Source organism: Myxocyprinus asiaticus, chromosome 29 (assembly GCF_019703515.2).
Source record: "Myxocyprinus asiaticus isolate MX2 ecotype Aquarium Trade chromosome 29, UBuf_Myxa_2, whole genome shotgun sequence".
NCBI lineage: Eukaryota > Metazoa > Chordata > Actinopteri > Cypriniformes > Catostomidae > Myxocyprinus > Myxocyprinus asiaticus.
The window spans coordinates 35,068,054-35,091,795 of record NC_059372.1 but is presented as its reverse complement, the minus strand read 5'-3'; the positions used below and the strand labels follow the sequence as shown (position 1 = coordinate 35,091,795).

At 37.6% G+C, this 23,742-nt stretch overlaps 1 protein-coding gene across 2 annotated transcripts; it reads left to right on the top strand.

Annotated features, from left to right (window-relative positions):
• The first annotated feature begins 1,759 nt into the window (after positions 1-1,759).
• LOC127419965 (src-like-adapter 2) lies at positions 1,760-19,013 on the top strand. 2 transcript variants are annotated; one of them, XM_051661829.1, is made up of 8 exons: positions 1,760-1,995; positions 5,970-6,106; positions 8,475-8,574; positions 8,685-8,771; positions 12,905-13,008; positions 13,991-14,140; positions 14,770-14,902; positions 17,769-19,013. In XM_051661829.1, the coding sequence occupies exons 2-8, from the start codon at positions 6,016-6,018 to the stop codon at positions 17,899-17,901; spliced, it is 798 nt and encodes a 265-aa protein (XP_051517789.1). In that variant the 5' UTR covers positions 1,760-1,995; positions 5,970-6,015; the 3' UTR covers positions 17,902-19,013. The 2 variants fall into 2 exon arrangements, with proteins under 2 accessions (XP_051517789.1, XP_051517790.1); XM_051661830.1 differs by having other exon boundaries at positions 14,773-14,902; positions 17,769-19,008.
• The last annotated feature ends 4,729 nt before the right edge of the window (positions 19,014-23,742 follow it).

Here is a 23,742-nt window from a genome sequence, read left to right as displayed (position 1 = left end):
AGATGTGTTTCTTGAAGAAACACTATCATATTTAAGAAAAGAAATAACATTCCTTCATTTTATGGGGTGCCCCAACCCATTCACAATCCACATGGAGAGAGACAATCCACTCATATTAACATTTGACATTTTGACATATGAGAAAAATAGATTGTGTGTCAAAAATTTAATTATAAAGACCACATTCCAACATTAGTGCAACAGTCAAACCCAAAACTTCCCCCCGAACTAAACAAACAGAAAAAAGAAAAACATGCGTGTCCATCACACTAAACTCAAAACAGTCCATGTACGCCTACGAGAGCACCCGCCGGATTACTCAAGTCCAGTGTTTCTATACAAATTTTGTGAGACAAAATTACATAACCGAAAATAATCTATAAAACAAACTCCAGCCACTAGGCAGAATAAACACAAAGAACGTGTAGATTTATTCACAAAACTGTCCCAAAGGTGCGTTCCTCCACAAAAAAAGCTCCAATTTTTGTTATTCTTGAAGAAGGGCAAAAACCTTTGTATGTCATTTTTATCTGTACTTTGATTTGATTCACTGTTTTATACTGCCACCTCCATGCACTGTACCGATGCATTCTGCGTGGCACTTTTCATCCATTGTGCTACCCGCTTGAGTTTCAAAATTTGGGTGGAAAATAGTCATGGAAAAACTATATTTCTAGCACATAAAAACTTGATTTACATAAATGGGCTTCAGTTTAAAAATGTTTGTTGTTTTTTTTAAATGAACATATGATATGACCTCTTTAAGACCCAAATCACTTCACAACACTGCATGCACTGATAACGGGAAGCTCAGCATGCACTTTTTTTTTACACTATCACAGTGACCCTTTTTCTGTCATCTCAGCCAGCTGTGAAAGTTTCCGATCCAACAAGCAAGATTTGTAGGTTTTATTGATAGCATGCAGGCAGAGATGACACACTTTAAAGCTATTTATAGAAACTGATGCATACACACTTCAAGCACTTAGCATATTGACCACAGCAGGATCAGTGATAAAAGATCAGTGCTGAGTTGTCTTTCCATCGGCTGTGCATAATCACTGTTTTATTTATCTGTCATGATCACTTACTGTTTAGAGATGGGCAGATTTGATTTCTTCTGCCCCTGAAATAGGAGCAAGAACTTTGGAGACCCAGTAGGATGACATCCCACTATAACTATAATTAACTCTCTCCGTTTGTCATGGGAATGAGTGTTGAACGTCTTTACATTTAGTAATGCAATGTACATAGAAAATACATTGTAAATTCACTAAAAGTTCAGTTTATATGGATCCTTTATGCTAATGAGCTGAAATTCTACATTAAGATGGTAAATTAGTGGCCATAATTTGTAGGAAAACTTTGTTTTGAGACTATAACAGAACATTATCTAATTCCTCTGATAATTTAGTTTCCATGGCAGTTATTGCTATGGTAATTGGTTGGGAATATGTGACATTAATAGGACTAGAGAATTTCTGTACGTTTTGTCTTGTATCAACAAATTCAACAAGCCTCATCCATTGGAAAGTGTGTGTCTGGCTTTATGAATAACCCATGACAAGGTAACATTTGTTTTTGTTTTTCTCTTTGAACATCAGTGTTGTGTATTTGTACAGTTCAAAACCCCTCTACCTCATTCTCTCTGTCTTTGCATCAGTAAAGGTGTGACAGTTAGACCTGTTCGTCACAGGAAACTGCAAGTGTGTTGTAAATAGAGCTGTATGTGTAGTGCGCATACCAAAAGTCAGAAGACCACAGGAACATCAGATAGCTTTGACTTCCTGACTCTCAGCTCAACTATTGCTCCTCCTCCGCTCTTTAGTGACCTGAATAAAGAAGAAAACTATCACTCCAATCACACAAAACTGGTTTACAGAGATTTGTTGTCTGGCTATCTCAGTTTTCAGGCCTGTTGCACACATTCTTAAATAGATGTGCTGGTGAAGAGGAAAGAAGGATTGTCATAAATGCCAGCTTGAGGACCATGAGGTAAGATACTTTGTGCCCAAATATAACAAATGTGTATACTATATATATATATATATATATATATATATATATATATATATAGTATTTGTTTATATATTTTTTTATTACTCTTGTGCAGAGTGCTTCACCTGTTAACATTGATTCATAATAGCTCAAATACTATTTTCGGGTTGGGGAAAAGACTTTAAAGATTTCCTTAATATTTTATTCTATTTATGCTCTGATCCAATTTCTGTAGAAAGAATTTCAAGAATTTGAAATAATTTTGACCTTGTCCTAAAGAAAAGCAAAAGACAAAAAATAAAAAGTTTTAAGTCTTCATGTACATAAAGAATTTAACAGAGCAGTAATCTTCAAAGTCATAATCTCAAAGTCTTTAGAAGCGTGTGCTTGCAGAGCAGTCTTGAAGTTGCTTCAAAGACTTATCATATTTCAGACACGTTTGTGGATTTGCATGCAATTTTGAACTTACCCACTGTCTTAGATTAGTATGATTCTCTCTGCCAACCTGAATGTTTGATATGTTGATAATACTGACTGAAGACCTGTGTGTAAATATTGACAAAAAATAAATAAAGAAAAAAATGTTGTAAAAATTGCACTATGGCCACAACAGGAAGTTAGTAACCTTGCTCTGAGTCTTATCTATGGGCAAATGTGCATTTCTCATACTGACCCATAAGGCATAATGCATCATTAATGCAAGCAAACATTATTCTAAAATAGAATAGGCACTTTAAATGTGATCTGGAAATACATGGACAGCTGCCCTCACTTCAAGAATCATGTCCTGACTGTCAATGTCTCCCAATGTCTGCTCCAGTTTCTTACATGACTCGTCCAGTGTGCTCTCTTGGACTGCCTTCTTCATGTTATCTGCCGAATATAGAAATCCAAACAGAGAAAAAAAAAAGTCAATTTGTGTGACCCTTTTACTGACACTATTAAGTGCTGTATTGAGCAGAGGAAGAAAATCTTGCTTGAAGTGTTCCTCTGGTGTAAACTGAGCCTCCTCTTTTGCGGGTTGTTCTCTTTGTTGTACAAGAGGAAAAGTAATGTCTATCTGCATCTTTTCAACAATTTCTCTGGCATCTGTCTGAGTTGACGAGAGTCCACTATCTCTGTACTCCTGGATAAAATGTTTGACATTTTCTGTTTCCCATTTGAGAACATCGATTGACGTGCTGGGACTCTGCAGAAGTTTACTTACACAATTAATTGGATACAGTACACTGTACCAGATCACAACATAAAGATCAAACCGCCAGGATGTCAGTATCTTACACAGATTCTGTGCCACAGACAATGTCTCTAAATCCTCCAGGCCTCTACCACCTCAGGCAACTGGAGGCATATGCTTGTAAACTGTCAATGTGACATTGCCATCTTGTTGTTGACAGATTTTTGACAGTGAGCTTCACATGGCAGGATTGACCAGCGTTGTACTGATGAGCTGAAGATGTTATACAGAAGCTGAAGAATGCCAAAAAATGTCACAGAAAGCAGAGATGACTTAGCAGCATCAGCCAGAACCAATTTCAGTGAATGACTGCTGCAGGGAACACACAGTGTCTTGTTGTTGATCTCAAGCAGTCTTTTCTGGACTCCTGCTTGTGTCCCATCATATTAATCCCATTGACCATGACAATCCGAAAAGTTCAATTTGAAACTGTTAAGCTGCTCAGTTAGGGTATCAAACAGGCCTTTCCCTGTGGTGTCATTCACACTGACAAATCCAACAAAGTGCTCTGCAATGTTTGCTCCCACCAACGACTCGCAATTCACAATGTGAAGCACCAAGTTTAGTTGTTCATTGTGACTAATATCTGGAGAGCAGTCCATTATCACAGAAAAGAACTTTGCCTTCTTGACTTTCTGAAGAATGGCATCCTTTGTTTTCTCTCCAACTCATGCAATGAGCTCATTTTGGATGATATTACTAAAATAGTGATCTTTGATCTTCTTTTTCTCACTACTTCTCAGGTGTTCACTCATTATAGGATCAAACTGTGCCATGAGCTCTACCTGTCCAAGACAGCTGCCATTATGGGGTTCAAAAAAAGTTTTTCTGAATGCCTGGTTGCGTTCTGCTAAATGACAGACAATAGCAATTATTCTGCTTAGCACAGCCTTCCAATGCTGTGTTTCAAGAGCATGTAATTCCTGACTCTCACTGTCAATAGTTTTTCCTGATTTCAGTCTCTCTTCTAATTCGCACCAGGTTTGCATATTTGCGCGGTGCACTTTGCTTTTTTCATGCTCTTTTAAGTGACTGTGGATACTGATCCACGAGTGAAATCCACCACTTCTCCATGAAAATATGCTTCCCCTTTCAAAGAGCTTGCAACAGAAGCAGAACACAGAATCACTACTGACTGAATAAACTAACCAATTTCTCTGTATTTTCTCCTCGTTTTTCTTTTTCTTTTTTTGTAATAACAGTCCGCAGTGAACCGAAGAGGAATTCTGTCATAATTTTGAGGAAAATGTTGCATCTTTGTTGGTCAATTATTTTCTCAGGCCAAAGTGCTGGGTCATCAGAAAGCACGGTTTCACTTACCACCCAATCGTGTGGTACGGTCTGGGTATCGGGGGTAATGGCATCATCACTGCCGCCGGCAAACGTGGTGAGAGGTGCAGGCGTGGCTTGTTCAGCGGGTGACCTGGCTGGGTCTTCCTCCTCATCAGACGTTTCATTTGGATTTTTCAGGGAGAAAAAACTTGTAAGCTTTGGCAAACTTTCAGTATTGGATTTCTTCTCTTTTATTTTCTTTTGTTTTTTTAGTGCTGCTTGGATACGTGTGCTTCATGGTTGTTTCTTTCTACTTAGCCGGTTACTAATAAATGAGGTCAAAAGGATGAGTTATCAAATGATTTAACCGCTTGTGGCCAGCAGGGGGCTCCACAAGCCTGCGGGGCCCCACGCATTTGCGTGGTTTGCATGGTGGGTTAACACCGCTACTGGTACCAGGTGACCATCTGCTCAGTAATGCCATTTAGCTGTGGGTGCAACTGCATTACACTACAATATGAAAACATGCCCCACAAAGGTTGCAGTGATCACCAATGAATATTGATATTTGGCATATGAGGTTGTTTAAATCATGGCAATGGTGATATTTTACTGATATTACCAATATCAGGGAAGTAACATGTTATTATTATGTAATAAATTGCTATAACAATGTAATAATGTTCAACAATCTATAGGTGTCAGTGCATTTCAAGTGAAAGGACTGATGTTTTGGGGTATTTAAACACACAAAAAAGGTTCTTGTAAAGTATATAGCTTGTTTTATACATGTCATTTATACCATCTAATTCATCTGATTTCCAGTAATCATTAAGTCATCATTTTTCATAACATACAATCATACCCACCCAGACTGAACACTGTTGAATAATATGATCGCAGCGCTTTAATTACAGTTAAGGACACTATTAGAAACAACATGATCTGTCACTTAATCTCCATATGACTCATTATATCGTAATTTTATCTCAACCAGTGAGGTTTTTGTGCATATCTGTTTTATTTGCATTTTAAATAACTTTTATCTATTGGATTTACTTTGTGAAAATGTTCTGTTTCTTGCTCATGCACACACAGAGTTGTGTAATGATCGATTAAATAACTGCAGCATGAACAATTATGATATAATCGAAGAAAAGTGTAGAATGTTCTCAGTGCTGCACCAGATCTAATTTTACAACAGCCAAACCTTTTTTTCACCCAAATTGACAAATAAGTGTGATTTTGAAAGTGTGGATGGAAAGTTTTGATCAAAGCTCACAAGTGGTTAGTCGGCATCCTTCCTCCCTTCGTTCAAAGCGTGAGAGGAACTCATAACCTGATAAAATTGTAAAGCATATGTTTTATGTTTTTGATTTGATTAGCTTTTTTAACCTAACCCTAACATAAAAATCAATACAAATGAATAAATAGAAAACTGTTTGCACAATTTTTTATTTAGATTGTGGTTCCCACCAGTATTGTGCACCTAAACACTCCAGAGCAAAATGGGCAGTCGGCCCAGTAAAGACCAGTGCAGATCCATCAGACATGCTGGCCTCCTAAGCCCGGAAGAGAGCACCGGTCCGCGTTCCCTGGGTGAGTTCAGCACTGCAAACATGACCCAGATAAGCAATCATCAGTTCTGTGGACTAGAACAGATTTTATACATGCATGAGGTCCTGTTGACTTGCTTTCACAATCATAGCACTAGAATGTGAATCAGACTCATCTCACTGTGAATTCGATGACATTAGGTCGAAAGTTTTCCTGCAGAAATTGGTAAAGTGTGAGCTCCAGTTTCTGCAAATAGGTATGTCTGCAGGCTGGAGAGCTCCAAATGGGGGCAAAATGTCCTAAAGAGGGCAGGGTTACTCCAAAAGGGGGGTTGCGGCAACTCCAAAAGGGGGCATTACTTCCACTCATGGTTAAGGTTAGGGAAAGGGTTAGGTTTGTGGCTCCCTATATCTTTGCTGGCGGTTTGGAGCTCCTGCCTCTTTTTGGAGCTCTGCCTGCAGCTATACCCTTCTCAGTTTCTAGGGTGAAATGACCACAGAGTGGCACCAAAATTGAGTTGTATTTTTAATTGTAATTTATCAGTGCTGGGTGGATTACTTGTGAATTGTAATCAGGTACTAATTACAAATTACATGACAAAAATTGCAGTCAGTAACATAATTTCATAGATTACATTTTGGGGTAATCTAATCCCATTAATTTTTGATTACTTTTGGATTATTTACTTTTGATCAACCTAATTCTATTTTATTTTGTCACATGCATTTCAGTAGGATAGTCATTTTAACATAAAAGAACAAAGAGGAATAAAATGTATTCCATTCTTTATTACTAACAAAAAAGAGCCTCACAAAAAGAGCTCATGACATTTTTAAAAAGTGCATTAAACATTACATGAATGAAATACATTAAATCTAACAGCAATGACAGTGCATGGCCAAAGTTTATAATTCAAAACACTTATACTTCAAGTTCATTTTAAATGCATAAAACAATAGAAGCATTACGAATATTAATGAACATAAAATCAACATAAAACGATCATAAAATGAACGCAAATTAATGGCCATAAAATCAACAGCTATGACGTTGCCTAGGTCAAAGCTTTCATCTAAAAACTCTGAAAAACTTTTAACCCTTACTGCTTACTGATAGTCCATCGCTAATTCCTTATCTGAGGCATACATTACTGTTGTAACGTAAAAGGAGCACATGCTCAAAATGTTCATCTGTGAGACTATTGTGCTTTGGGTTAAGAATATGATGATATTGATGATAAAAATGATCAATAAATTATTAACAATTTACTGCCATTGCTTGTTAATATGTAATCATGTAATCTATAAAAATATTAATTTAAGTAATTTAAAATATAATTTAATATAATTACAAGTACTTGATTTTTGTAATATGAGTATGTAATCCAGATTACATGTAATCTGTTACTACCCAATACTGTAAAGGATGTAATTCATTCCACAGGAATGCTTATTTTATTAGGCCTAATCCTACTCCCTAACCCTAATCGCAACCCTAAATCTTACCGTTAATGGAGTTAACGTCCTTTTAGAGTGAAAATGCAACGTCTGAATCACGTTCACCATTGTTTATGTGAATGTGATTGCTTCCTGGTTACCACAGGCTAGCACCTCGCACAAGCAATTTTAATTGGACCAGTAAGCAACCACCCACAACACTCTTGCAGTTGCATAGCAACATGCAAAAAACAAAACATCCTAGCAACAGCATAGCAACATAATGAAAACACTCAGAACATCTTAGAAACTGCATAGGGAAATGCCACAAACACTCAGAAGATCTTAGCAACGGTATAGCAACTTGCTATAAACAAAACATCCAAGCAACTTCATAGCCAACATGCTGAAAACAGAACATCCTAGCAATGACAAAGCAACATACTAAATACAATCAGAACATCTAAGCAAATGCATAGCAACATGCTCAAAACAGCCAGAACATCCCAGCAACTGCATAGCAACATGCTAAAAACACTCATAACATCCTAGCAACTGCAAAGCAATGTCCAGACCGTCACGCACAACACGACTTTTGCATAGGCAAGCACCACTTACATTTTCGTCAGAAAATTGTATAATCTTGTTTTCTAATATATATTCACGCCAACAAAACCAGTAACGTAATTTTTGTGTGTCAGTGCTTCAAATGTTCTGAGGATATGCTTCCTGTCATTAAATTCATGTAGGTTTTGTGTTACAATAATTCGAAATCTTGAAGTTAGCAAGTGGTTCAGTCATAGAGACAACTTCTCAGATGTCAATAACTAAATAACTAAAAATCCCATGTTCACGTCAGTGTTAAAACGGTCTGTAGAGTGTGCAAGTGTTAAATCCTGTGACGAGGAGACTTATAAAGGCTGTCTAGTTTGAACCAACATGTGAAATGGTGTTGTTTTCACCTCTTTGTACAGACGATGGAAGATGCGTGGTGGTTTCACTGTACGATTATCCATCGGGAGGTCCAGGTGACTGCGCCATCAGAGTGGGGGAGAGACTCAACGTTTTGTCAGAGTAAGTCCAGAATCACTTGCACTGTTTTGATAATAGGTGTACAGCAGTGCAGAGAGAGTGAAGTGCTGCTTGTACTGCATCTGTATCTGATGTTGTAATTTGTGTTACAGTGAGGGAGAGTGGTGGAAAGTAAGTTCTTCAGCCACAGGAAATGAGAGCTACATACCCAGCAATTACACCGCCAAAGTGTACAACAGGTGAGCAGAGCTCAACTTAAATTTCTCATCTTTAATTTAAGCAAATCACAAAAGCAAGCGTACATTTCAGGGCAATAACACTCTTGCTCATGTGATATTGGTTTTATACAGCAGGTATTTACCCAAGAACCTAATATAGAGTCACTTATATTTTAGACACAAATAAAAGTCAGTTATTTTTGCCAAAGCAGAATCAATGTTGCTGAGCAATGCACAAACTGATAGCCTTCTTGAATAATGTGAACACAAAGTGTACAAGATAAAGTGTTCCAGTGCTGTTATTCGAACTACCAGCACTCTTGGAATGCCTCCTGTTATATAATTTACATTACATGTACTTTTATTCATTTAGCATAGTGACCATATTCATCCGTTGTGAACTAAAAATCAGAATCAGAATCAGAATGAGCTTTATTGCCAAGTATGCTTACACATACAAGGAATTTGTCTTGGTGACAGGAGCTTCCAGTGTACAACCATACAAAAACAATACGAAAACAGCAGTAAGACATAGATAATAATAAAAAAATAAAAAATAATTATACACATACGTACAGACACACACATACATACATACACACATACACATGGGTAGTGCAAATCTAATACAATCTGTTATGTACAGTGCAAATGTTTTTTTTTTTTTTTTTCTCAGAGGAATGAAATGGCAGAAGAGGTTGGATAAATATAAGAAAGACTAAACTGTGTATTGCACATAGTTATTGCTCAATGGGGCAATTTAGCTGTTCATAAGATGGATAGCCTGAGGGAAAAAACTGTTCCTGTGCCTGACGGTTCTGGTGCTCAGAGCTAATGGGCAGGGTGAGTGGGGTCCAGAGTGATTTTTCCAGCCTTTTTCCTCAATCTGGAAGTGTATAGTTCTTGAAGGGGGGGCAGGGGGCAACCAATAATCTTCTCAGCAGTCCGAACTGTCCTTTGTAGTCTTCTGATGTCTGATTTTGTAGCTGAACCAAACCAGACAGTTATTGAAGTGCAGAGGACAGACTCAATGACTGCTGAGTAGAACTGTATCAGGAGCGCCTGTGGCAGGTTGAATTTCCTCAGCTGGTGAAGGAAGTACAACCTCTGCTGGGCCTTTTTCACAATGGAGTCAATGTGGGTCTCCCACTTCAGGTCCTGTGAGATGGTAGTGCCCAGGAACCTGAATGACTCCACTGCTGCCACAGTGCTGTTTAGAATGGTGGGGGGGGGCAGTGTTGGGGTGTTCCTCTAAAGTCCACAATCATCTCCACCATTTTGATCTAGAAAGGGTCCAGTGATGTTCCTCAGGTGGGCCAACACCAGTCTCTCAAATTATTTCATGACCACAGATGTCAGGGCGACAGGTCTGTAGTCATTAAGTCCTGTGATTTTTGGTTTCTTTGGGATGGGGATGATAGTGGAACGTTTGAAGCAGCATGGGACTTCACACTGCTCCAGCGATCTGTTGAAGATCTGTGTGAAGATGGGGCCAGCTGGTTAGCACAGGATCTTAGACATGCAGGTGAAACGCCATCTGGGCCCTGTGCTTTCCTTATCCTTTGTTGTCGAAAGATGCGGCTTACGTTATCTTCACAGATCTTAAGTGCAGGTTGAGTAGCAGGAGGGGGGAGGAGGGGGGTTGCAGGAGGTGTTGTTGTTTGTGTGAAGTGAAGGTCAGAGTGGGTGTGGGGTGTGAGATTGGGCCTTTCAAATCTACAGTAGAACACATTCAGGTCATCAGCCAGTTGTTGGTCCACCACAGGGTTGGGGGTAAGAGTTGTTTTATGCCACTCCACACTGATGCAGGGTCGTTAGTTGAAAACTTGTTTTTCAGCTTCTCAGAGTATCTTCTTTTAGCCACTCTGATTCCCTTATTCAGTATGTTCCTGGCCTGATTGTACAAGACTTTATCCCCAACTCTGTAAGCATCCTCTATGGCCTGACGAAGCTGCCTGAGTTCCGCTGTAAACCATGGTTTGTCGTTGTTAAAGAAATCCTAGTAGGAATGCACATATCCTCACAAAAACTGATATATGATGTAACAGTATCTGTGAGCTCGTCCAGATTGGTGTCTGCAGCCTCAAAAACACTCCAGTCAGTGCAGTCAATGCATGCTTGTAGTTCCAGCTCTGCTTCATTGGTCCATCTCTTTACAGTCCTTAATTGCAGGTTTAGCAGATTTTAATTTCTGTCTGTAGGTTGGAAGAAGATGAACCAGACAGTGATCAGATAGATAAAATGAGAATAATACAATCAGTAGGGATCAATCCAAGGGAAAAAATTTTTTATTTTAGTATATATAAAGTGCTGTAAGCACCTTTTTTTGAAATGGCATGTGTAAAATTGTACTACCTGTCAGACATAACTAGCTGGGTATCCATCCATGTTTTTCTATGCAAATGTTTGGATATAGAAAATTATTTATTGAATTATTTATTCACCAAGATGCGAATATAATCTCCAAAATGCACATAAAAAAAAATTAAATGCCCTCTGAAGGTGGATACATTTATGAAAAATATGATAGAAACACATTAACTTAAAATATACCTATATAGAATTTACATAAGAATATACAGTAGATGTGCATCAAAATAGTCATGTGACTTTGCCTCAAGCCATGTAAATACATAATTCGCTCAGAGAATATCATTAATTTAATCGCATGGCATCTGCAATGTTGCTCTCATTATTCAGAAATGCCAAAGCCTGTCATCAAAATTATTTAATTCCCATACATAAGGCATCTGCCGCTGAACATTAGCAAACATGAAGTTCGTTAGAATGTTTTGTCATGCTCTCAACGACAAGTAATTCATTACAATTAATTAAAAAGCCAAAATGGCTTCAACTTCCATTTTCATTTCTATTTTGCACCAATTTCCCCAAAAGTGACAATTTTGGTCTCTTAAACACATGGGATGGAAACGCAGCTTTATTCGCAAATTGTTTTTGTGATATTCCGATTCTGTCCTGAGTACATCTCTGTGACTGTCCTGAACTCTGTAAATGGCAAAAAGAAGATTTGCGAGTGGCTTACAAATTCTTCTTTTTAGTCTTTGGAGGGTGGGATAGTGGGGCCAGTGTTGTGCTGAAATTTGACTACCCGCCAGATTCTTACTCCCCACTACCTGATTGGTCCTTATCACTAAAGCCCACCCCTAACCCTAACCAAAGTAGGGAGTCATTGGCCCCTATCCCTTAAGTCCACCCCTACACCTACCCCTAAACATAAGGATACTAGGGAGTCAAAAATCGGCACGACACCGGTCTAATTCCAACATGATCACACAGACAGGGTTAGTTCTGAATGTTTTCCATCCAAATTCGGAACCGATGCAGTGAATTCTGATAAAGCAAAACCATGCAGCGAATGTTCATGCCCCGACAATCGCCCACGCTGTGCTTTTGACATCACATACCTTTTGATCTCCAGCTAGCGAGATACTACATTTGCAAAGAATTAATCAGAAAACTGCTGTTTTGGTATCCGTACTGTTAGGGTAAGGTTTTGTATTAGGAGTATTTTGGCGTATTGCTACTCAAATGTTTTTGAAAATCAGATGCACTGTGCCTTTCATACCGCATCCATTCAAAGACAAAGGTGAAATAACGTTGTTTTGTTCTCAGTACAGTTGTGCATATTCAGGAATGTAGTTCCACCTTTGGCCACTGGGGGCAGTTGTTACATATTTTCTCGTAAGATTCAGTGACTAGATATGTTGGATGTTAGCAAAGTGGCCGAAATCTCTAAGAACACCTCTACCAAAGCAAGTCTGAGTGTCAAAATGGTCTGTTCTGATTGGTTCAGAGAATACATCTCTTAAGTTGGTCCAATGGATAATTCCACGCATGTCATCATCATTCCTCCAGAGGGGGTGATGATGTCAGTACTAGTTTCTGAAGTGGGGTTAATTTCTTTAGAAATGAGAACTTGCTGTGGGTTAATAACTGTGTGTAGAGTGGATACAGCTGGTTACAATGAGTGCTGTGAAATTTTGTTATTGTCAATGTATTTTACCCGCACTGACTCTGATCATCAGTCGCTCGATTTTTCCTTCTGTGCTGTCTTTCATTACGTACATTATCACGTATCTGTGACTAACTCTCTGTCTGTTTGTATGTGTGTGTGTGTGTGTGTGTGTGTGCAGGTGGCAGTTTGTAGGTCTCAGCAAACAGAAAGCAGAGGAACTTTTGCTGCTCCCCCATAATCAGCCCGGCTCTTTTCTAATCAGAGAGAGCGAGACCTTTCTAGGTACAGACACACGCAAACTAATGCTAGTTAAAGTTCATTTCAATCTTTTAACCAAAGCTACTTGTGTAGAGGGTATCAGGAAAACACCAGCAGTTTTTTATTCTTTACTTACAAAAGAATATTTCAAAAAATACATAAAACCCCCAAAAACAATTTTGTTATGAGTAAATGAGTATTCAATGAACAAAGAAATAAGAAAATCAATTTTTACTATTGCTCTTACTTAGAGTTTGAAATTTAAACAAACCCATAACCGTAAATATCACACGTTGGCTAGTAACTTGCAAAAAAACCTTTTGTGCTACTGACTTGAATAATACCTCAAATCATGGGGTGTGTTATTACTGTTCAAGCAATCAGAATTTTTCCCTGGCAGACGTTAAAATGGAGGAAAAACTCTCATAGATCTGAGCCATTTCTAGGGGCCAGAGTAAGGGCTGGGCTTTTTTAACTCAGGACGGAAGGAACCACCAAGGAAAACACCAAGAATACCTTAAAGGAATATTCCGGGTTCAATACAAGTTAAAAAAATTGCTTACTAACCTTTTTTGTGTAAAGTTCTATCTAATTTAAAAATGTCATTGCCATGATTACGTAATGCCGTAACCCCTAAAATGATGGATTTAAACAACTTAACAGCTCAGATAATACATGATTTTTAACAGAATATTTAATGTAAGTGCTTTTATAAATGATAAGCTTCACATTTCTGCCTTTTAAACCCTCCAAAAATGTACCTCACTTTAACATTGATTTTTGCTTCTTTCGAAATAATTTTATGTGGTAATCAACATTGTCACAATTGCTTTGAATTGAACTTTACTTGTATTGCACCCTGAATATTTCTTTAACAACCACATAGCAACATGCTAAAAAACACTCAGAACTACTTGTGTTGGTGAGATTTGCACAGGGAATCACAACTCACATTTTCTTCAGAAAATGTAAAAATCCAGATTGTAATGTACACTGTTTTTCACAGGAAACCACACTCTGTCGTTGCGCAAGAGCAGCTCACAGGAACGTGCTTCTGTCAAACACTACCGTATCAGCTCCATCGAGAACGGCTGGGTCTACATCTCTCCCAGACTCACCTTCCGAACCCTGTCAGACCTGGTTGCACACTATTCAGGTACATAAACAAACACACACAGAGTTATAAAGGCAAGCATCATAGCCAGTGTAGCATGTATTATTTGCACCCATTGGCTGAATGTGACATTACTAGTTGTGTGGTTTCAGCACTGTGCCATCTTCAACAACTAATGTAATGAAGTAGTACTTTTTACCCACATGGTAAAATGACGTACACTCACATAAGATGACTTCAGTCATATCAGTGATCTAGGAGAAGTTATTTTCTTCTACATACTGTAAGGCAGGTCGCTCCTCATGATGGAGGCCATGTTGAGATCATATGGCAAGCCGAATACTACACACTTTATCTCAGTTAGCCCACTGTTATCGGATAGCTTCGGTTGCCAAACAAATTAATCATAGGTGAAAAATACAATGAATAGCGTATTTCTACAATGGCATTGGTAATTGATTTTGTGTGTGATAGTGCATCTTCATTGATAGCTGTCAGTATAAACTCTAAGACCACTGTTATATCGGCCAGAGAAACATTAACTACAACTTAGTGCATCTTTAAGTTAATAAAGTAACAAACAAAACAAAAAGTTTAGCTTTAGTTTTGCTTAATGTCAGTCTTTTAAAACTGAATTGTTGCACAGAGTGTAAATGTGAACTTTTCCTCAGAAGTATCGGATGGGCTGTGCTGTACTCTCGGGGAGCCCTGCTACATCATTGGAAGCAACAATGTTCCCGTGGTAACCGGTTCGCCTCCTTTAGCCGTGAAGAGGCCCACTATAAATTGGAAAGATGTGAACAGGTACGTTTGCATTGTCGAATTAAACAATATCAGTCACGAATGAAGTTTGATGACACATCATCTGATAGTGACCTCACAAGAGGTTCAAAAGATTTACTTATAGGGGGCCTGGGTAGCTCAGGAAGTATTGACGCTCACTACCACCCCTGGAGTCGTGAGTTTGATTCCAGGGTGTGCTGAGTGACTCCAGCCAGGTCTCCTAAGCAACCAAATTGGCCCGGTTGCTAGGGAGGGTAGAGTCACATGGGGTAACCTCCTCGTGGTCATGATTAGTGGTTCTTGCTCTCAGTGGGGCGCGTGGTAGGTTGTGCGTGGATCGCGGAGAATAGCATGAGCCTCCACATGCTGGGAGTCTCCGTGGTGTCATGCACTATGAGTCACATGATAAGATGTGTGGATTGACTGTCTCAGAAGCGGAGGCAACTGAGACTTGTCCTCCGCCACCCAGATTGAGGTGAGTAACCGCTCTACCATGAGGACCTACTAAGTAGTGGAATTGGGCATTCCAAATTGGGGATAATTATTATTATTATTTTTTTAATTACTTATGACAAAAGTTCTATAATTATCGCAAGCCCTTTTGAAATTTAATCAGGAAATAAATATCTAAATAGATATCTATAAGAGTTAACATGTTAATTCTTAAAAACAGTTACTACATAAAAATAAGTTAATGGAAAAAATAAAAAAGTTTAAATATATATCAGTGAATAGGTTTTTAATAATAAAGATGTTAATGCTTTATGTAAAAAATTACATAATTTTATGTGGAAATACCTATTCTTGAATATACTAATTGTTGATATCAATTACTACGTAACATTAAATAAGTAAATTAACAAAATAAAAAAAGTAAAAATGCAAATTCTCGATATCAGTGAATAGATTTTTACTAGTAAATACATTAATGTTTGATATAAAAAAACTGTCATTCTTGAAAATGCTCATTTCTTACATCATTGTTACTAGTGCTAATGTTAATTCCTGAAATTAACAATTGAATTAAAATTTAAAAATAAATAAGTAAATGAATAAATAAAAAAAGTAAAAATGCTATTTTTTTATAACTGTAATTCTTTTCACTAGTGGCAATTTTAATTTCAGATATCTAAAATGATATTTTAACTAGTAAGTAATAATTTGTAAAGATATTTTCATTTACACTATTTCCAGATATCTGATATTCCAGATCTAACATGCTGACATACATTTACAATAGGCATGTAACGATACACAAATTTCACGATACAATATGATACAATACGATGTGTAGCCTCACGATACGATACAATACGATACGAGCACCCACAAATGTTTCACTCAAACTTATTCAAGGATTCAACATAAATGTCTTTTAAATCATAAATGCCACAAAAGTGTCTGACATTGGCAGTAACTTAAACAATTGTTGAGAAAAACTAATATAAACTCACAATTTTCATGTTTTTCTTGAGAAAATAAATTTATCTGCATTCTAGTCATTTATATGTGTATAGCACTTTTCACAATACACATAGTTTCTCAAAGCAGCTTTATAGAAAATCATGCCTTGTTCAAATCCCACTGTGAACAAGCTGAAGTGACTGTAGCAAGGAAAAAACTCCTTTCAAATGTTTTTTAGTGGTGAAAAAAAAAAAAAAAAAAACTAGTGAGGACCCTGACCTCTGGTTTTACAATATATGTACATAATCCAATATTATTTAGTGGCTTGAGCAAAAACCGATCGGCACACAAAATTTTTTTTTGCCCTCTTCCCCTTTTCACTTTGCATGTAAATTTTACCACCATTATTACCGGCTTATAACATGTGCACAAGTATTGTTCTCAAAGCTGTTTACATTTCAAAGTCAAAACCAGATAATTATGTCTCATGTAATCGCGGGTTTCTTACGTTGTTGGTTTTTTGAATAAGCTGTTTTTTGATAGTTATGACTCATAACTTATGAGCGTCTTGCTGTGCATATCACACTCATTGTCGGCTGGGAGAGGCACCTGTTAAAATTACTGATGCTGTTTCTGCCTCCCAAATCCACTGATTTGCACGGTGGTGTCAGCGTAAATAAAACAACATGTTTTATGTACTGTAGCGCCAAGACATGACACCATTGTTTGGCAAATTCATCAAGCTGTAACGCTACAATAAACTTGGCGTTTGCCATCGATGTTCTCACCTATGTACTGTAGATATGTTGCTCTGATTTCCTGTGAGCGCTCAGCACCACCTCTCCAGGGAGGAGACTGTTTCACAGCTCTCAATATTGTGCTGTTATACACTATAATGTGTTTATGTATCGTACAATACATATGGAATTTTATAGTGAGCGTCATATCGTATGATACAATACTTTTTTACACCCCTAATTTACAGATATGAAAAAATAGCATTTTTACTAGTTGTAATTTAATTGTTGATATCAGGAATGGACATTTGCACTAGTAATGTAATTATTCCAATGAAAAATTAGCATTTTTACTAGTAGGAAGTGTGTAGCTGAATTGTGTATTTTGAACTAGTAACATTTATTCTAGATATCTGTAATTGTGTTTTGAACAGGAGTGAATGACCGATCATTCTACTAAGAAAAAAATGCAGTTACAGAAATCATGAATGGGTATTTTCATGAGTAATTATGTCAATTTTTATATCAAGAATTAAAAGTTTTACTAGTGAAAACCAAATTACTAATATAAAAAATGACCATTTTCACTAGTGTAATTCCATTGCTGATATCAAGAATTAGCATTTTAACTAGTGAAAATTGGATTGTAGATCTGTAATTCATTTCCTGTACTCAATTAAATGTCAGAAAGGCTTGCCATACATAATTGCATTGTTGAGCAGTTTCTAAATGAATTCTCTTTGCAGCTCAATGATCTTCGGACGCAGCAAAGATGATACAGAGGACTCTCTAGTGAGCGAAGGACTAAAGGAGGCCATTAACTCTTACCTATACATGACAGAAAATTGTGAGGACTGCTGTCAGCACTGGGAGACATGAGTGGACAAATGGGGCGGAAGACTGAATGCTTGTGAAGTAAAGTCTCATTTTAGTCCGTTTGAGTCTTTGTGATGAGGAATAAGTGTTTGAATGACTTTGATCAAAGCTTGGACTCTTGATGCTGTTTTCTGGCATACAAACACCAGCACACATACTGTAGAAACTGACCCAGAAAAGATCTCCATTTCAGATCTTAATACATCGAGGCATCCATATGCATTTTTGCATTGAATTGAGGATACACAATATTTGTTTGACAGCGAAAGCAGCGTCGAATGAAGGTCCAAGCGTTCTGAGTCATTGCTGTTCTTCCAGAGTGGGTGCTGGAGATAAAAATGTCACAGTTTCCTGTGTGGACTCGTTCCTGGCGGACATGAAAGAGAAAAGAATGAAAGAAAGAATGATAGAGGAGTGTTTGAGTGGGAGGGGGAACACAGCTGTGTGATGTGTGCATCCATTTCCACTCCTCTCGTACTTTCTGGATCTTATTTAGTGAGACGTGTATTACTGTACACTTAAATCAAATGTGATCTTCTGTCGTCATTTACTCACCCTCATGTTGTTCCAAACCTGTATGACCCATATGGAGATGTCAGTCATAATGTCAGGGACAGCCTCAGTCACTATTTACTTTCATTGCATCTTTTTTTCAAACAATGAAAGTGGATGGTGACTGAGTCAAATGTTTAAGTTCCATTTTGGAGGGAATAATCCCTTTAAGATCAAGACATCAAGAAAAGTCTGATGTGAAAATTATTAGGATGTAAATTTCTGATGAAAATACCAAGAAATACATATTTATGAATTACAACAGGATTGTAATGTTGTACACATCTCTATGAATACTGTATATACAGTCTAAAAAGCCATCAGTTTTTGTGCTGTTTTAATAAACTTGACAGAAAAACAAGGGCATCACTGTATTTGTACTGTTTGACAAGAGTATCTTGAATGAGGTATTTCCTGTCTTTGTACCTATTGTGTTGTTTATCTGAAGCAAAAAAACCGCAGTCTTGAGCTGCAGGAAATGGTGAAGGTTGGCGCTCTGAAAGCTTGTAGGTTTGTGCATGCCTGTATGTGATTTGCACTCACTCTCGGCTCAGGGACATGTTTGTTCGAAAGTTTATCTTGCCGCTCAAGCACTCTTTTAAAATGTTATAACGCGTTTTTGATGTGAACAGACACCGCTTTAAAAATAAAAGTATAATTTGTGAAACTTAATACTTCCTCTGGTTTAGCTGTGGTACAGAAGGACGCATTTCTCTCAAAATCACACAAAATCAGAAAATCAAACATTCTGATAAGAGCTAACACAATTTTCCACTGCAAAATGACTTATCCAGCAATTTTGACTGTATGTTCCTCAACATGTCATATGAGACTGATGAACATAACAGGCACTGTTGACGTTGTTGAACGCTAGATCTTACACAGTTACACTGAAGTAACACCTAGGTACTGTAGTTGTATTACAGCTACATTAATTATTGTTTTATTAGTGATGGGAACCAATGAGGCTTTCAAAAGAAATGTATTGAATATGGGGTACTCAACGCTTCAGTAAACGATTCAATTTACTGCCATCTGGTGGTCAAAAAATAAAGCGCACCTAGTAAGCCGCTTTGGCTAACCTTAAATGTGGTTACATAAGTTTTGCTACTTGTAGTCTAAATCTATTAGCTTTAAGATCATCTGTATGTTAGTAGACTTCTAAATGTTTACAAAATTAGTTTTCAGAAGATATAAGCATTTAAAATCTGCAGTCTCTCTCTTCCGACTAAAAAGACTTGGGAACATCCAGAATGTCACATAGAGGTTGAGAAACGTTGTCCAATCAAATGCTTTCTAAAACTAAAACGCACCCTTCCTCTGCATCTGTTCAGCGCGCCTGGCTTTGTTATAACTGGTGATGATCATGCCTTTATAGGGCACTTCGAAGGGAACACAATCCATGCTAAAGGGTCATTCCAATCAGATTTTCCATTAAGAATCACTTAAAAAGTGAGTTCTGACTGACCATTATCACCTTTAAGCCATCTGAAGCTCTCACAGTGGAGAGTAATTGTCTTTGAAGGGAACAGGGCATATGGATGATCACTTCTGAATGGGGACTTTAAGTCGTTGTTGTATTTAGTTAATAATCGTAAGTGATTATAAATAACCAAGTAATTCAAAGCTAAAGCATTAAGGGCTTCATAAGAGTTACAAAATGCTATATTTATATATGACATATAAGAGTAATAACTGATTACAGAGACAATTTAGCCCGAGTTTAGCATTTGTATTAAAATCAATGGGAGAAATTGGAACGCCCAATATGGCGGATGTAGAAAAGGTAAACAGGTAAAAGACCTAATCACTTTTTAGATGCAGACCAGAACCCCTCTAACAAGGCTGAGCCTTCAAGGTTAGCAAAACAGAGTGAAACACGGCAGAACACTTGCAAGGAGACCAGAGGCCATTTTTTTATTTTTCTTATTTTTTATGGATGTCTGGAGGAAATGCTTTAGTGTGCTGAATAAACTGCTTTTGTGAAGAAACAGTTTATCACTTAAGTTGGCTAATCTTCAACATGTTTTACACTAAACAATATTTTTGAGGTGAACTATGTGTGGTGTTTACTGCAATACAATTGCTGTTTATAAGAGCATTTTGCGCCAGTCTGTTTACGGCTCTTCCCATTCATTTGTATGGTATCCGTAAACAGTAATGTACTGTCATAACACGCTAGTTGACCATCATGCTCTCTCCTATGGTATCAGTTAACTCAGCCTGAATGTTTTTTTTTTTTTTCGTGATCTGAGCTAAAGCAGTGCATTTTATGGTACCATTGTTGTCAGATTTTACTGCTGATTTAAAATTATATTTGATTGTAATCTTCACCAACCATTTTGGGGATTTCGGTGTTTTCCCATTCAAGTGTACATTTATAACGCTTGTATCCATAGAAAATGGCTGCCCACGAGCGTTCCCAAGATGGCCGATAAGTGGACTGACTTGCCTCAAAAGGCACTTGCTGATTATTAATGTGTGGTTTGGGAAATAAATATGTTTGTGTGCTGGGCAGTAACATTTTATTAACCTGCAAGATGTTTGTGTGTCTGTGTTGGGTTCAAACCTGTGCTGGGATTTGTGATTCTTTGAACTAGATCCCAAAGCCAGAAAGTCATGTGGTTTTCAGTCGAATGAAGTATTTTAAGAATGTATTTTATAGTATTACTATTTAAAAGTATTTTATGAATATATTTTAGTGCTCCTTGGAATTAAGCTTTGGACACCACAAATCAAGTGGCTTTAGCATAAAGAATCAAGCTCAGATACAGTGCTTCAGTGTAAAAGGTTTTTTTGTTTTTTTAAATCTTCGGTGTCGAACGTCACTATGATTTGTATGTACAGATCATACAGGGACTATAAAATGAAAATGCAAAGACAGAAATTAATAATAAAAATGGTATTGTTATTATATTTCAAAAATAAGTGAAAGGACCAATAATATTTCTGTATGTATTTATTTATTTGTATAGATTTAACAGTGGTATTTGTAACACAACCATAGTAAGCACACAGATGCATGGATCTTCACTACCGTGGTTAGATGTAACTTGATTTCTATAAAACAAATTATGGCATTTTTGTAATTACAAACAGTAGGCCAACTGTAAACACATGTAAAAACAATAAATACAAAATATAAACATTTAAAAGTTGTAACAAAATGTATTATATTCCCTCACTCCCCTAATGTAGCATATGGCAAATTTAATAGAGCTGAAGTAGTGATATGATAATATGTACTATGAATCTATTTCTGCCTGAAGTACAGTTAGTGTTACTATAGTAAATTCAAGGCTGGTCATGTAGAATTCTGTGCCGAATCCAAATGGTTTCCACATCTCACTGGTTCTCGCAGAGCTGCGCATTTAAGAGCTCGAGACCGGTCTGTGAGTAAAAATGCACCTGCTTTGCGCTCGCGCTGCTCTGTCCATTGAGCCGTATCCACCTACAGAGCCATACAGGTGCATTAACAGAGGTTGTGACTTCACCTGTCTATTTGACACAGCTAAACCAGATACTTCAGGTGCGACGCTAGTCTTCAGAATCAGATGAACCGTGGTACAAATGCATACCAACCCATATAAATGGAGTCTAGATAAACATTTTAATGCAAACAGGAACTTGACAATAGATTTGATTAACATGACTGATAAACGCCCCCCATTTGTAACCTAACGCCCCTCTCTCTACTAATTTGCTCTCAGCGCCCCCTGGCATCCTTTGAATGCCCCCTGGGGGGCGGTACCACTCCCATTGAGAAACCCTGTTGTACATATTGAACACATCATTCAAACATTCACAGTCTAGGTTGAAAAAAGTGTGTGAACCCCTAGGCTAATGACATCAAAAGGCTATTAGAGTCAGGAGTTAGCAAAAAAATTTACGAAACGAGATTGGAAGTGTAGGTTAGAGCTTATTTTACTTATAAAAAGCACTCAAACATTTTGAGTTTGTTATTCATAAGAAGCATCTGCTGACATGGACCATGCCTCGCTCTCAATAGACCTATCAAGAATTGTTGCTTTGCATGAAGCTGGAAAGGAATATCTCGAGTAGAGTTATAAGTTACCTTGAAGAACTTAGATATTCATCTGTCCACAGTTAGACAAATTGTCTATAAATGGAGATGATTTATTACTGTGGCTACTCTCCCTAGAAGAAATACTTGAAGGAATTATTGGAACTGGTTAACATCTCTGTTCATGAGTCTACTATACGTGAAATATTAAATAGGCATGGTATCCATGGCAGGACACCAAGAAGGAAGCTGATGCTTTCCAACAAAAACATTGCAGTGTGCCTGAAGTTTGCCAAAGACCACCTTGACACTTCACAACGCTACTGGGAAAATGTCTTGTGGACTGATGAAACTAAGGTTGCATTTTTGGGAAGAACACGCAGCACTACGTATGGCATAAAATATGCACTGCATAACAACAGTGAAGTATGTTGGAGGGAGCATCATGACTTGGGGCTGCTTTGCAGCCTGGACAGCTTGAAAATGAATTCCCAAGTATATCAAGATATCCTACAAGATAATGTCAGGGTGGCTGTGCACCAGCTGAAGCTCTGTAGAAGCTGAGTGATGCAGCAGGACAATGACCCTAAACATTGACGTAAATCCACTACAGAATGACTACAGAAACAGAAAATCCACCTTTTGGAGTGGCCCAGTCAGAGCCCAGACCTTAACCCAATAGAGATGCTGTGGAATGACCACAAGAGAGCCGTTCACACCAGACATCCAAAGAATATGACTGAGCTGAAGCAGTTCTGTAAGGAAGAATGGTCCAGAATTCCTTCTGAACGTTGTGCAGGTCTAAACCACAGCTACCGGAAACACTCAGTTGAGGATATTGATGTCAAAGATTGACTAGTTATTAAATGCATGGATTAAATTTTTCCACAGCTCCTTTAATGGGATGTGTTCAATAAAGACATGAAATATTATAATTGTTTGTGTGTTGTTAGCACATTGTGACTTTGATGAAGATGAGATCACATTTTATGGCCAATTAATGCAGAAAAACAGCTAATTCCAAAGGGTTCACATACTTTTTTTTTGCCACTGTAACAAGCAAACTTTTCAAGCAAAACATGTCATAAATAAGACAACGGATACATATGAGGACACAAGCTTTTAATTTCTGAGGACACGTCTCAGTGCAGTAGGCAACATGATGACATTCTAAAGAATTATGTTTCCAACTTTGCTGCAACAGTTTGGGGAGGATCAAAGCAAATGTCATGGAGTCTGGCACAAAAGGAAACAAACTTTGAACTTTA

Excerpts from the sequence above, each read along its gene's own strand:
- LOC127419965 (XM_051661829.1), top strand. The coding sequence starts at position 6,016 with ATGGGCAGTCGGCCCAGTAAAGACCAGTGCAGATCCATCAGACATGCT. Across the intron at positions 13,009-13,990 it reads AGAGAGCGAGACCTTTCTAG|GAAACCACACTCTGTCGTTG; the intron begins GTACAGACACAC and ends TGTTTTTCACAG. Across the intron at positions 14,141-14,769 it reads CCTGGTTGCACACTATTCAG|AAGTATCGGATGGGCTGTGC; the intron begins GTACATAAACAA and ends ACTTTTCCTCAG.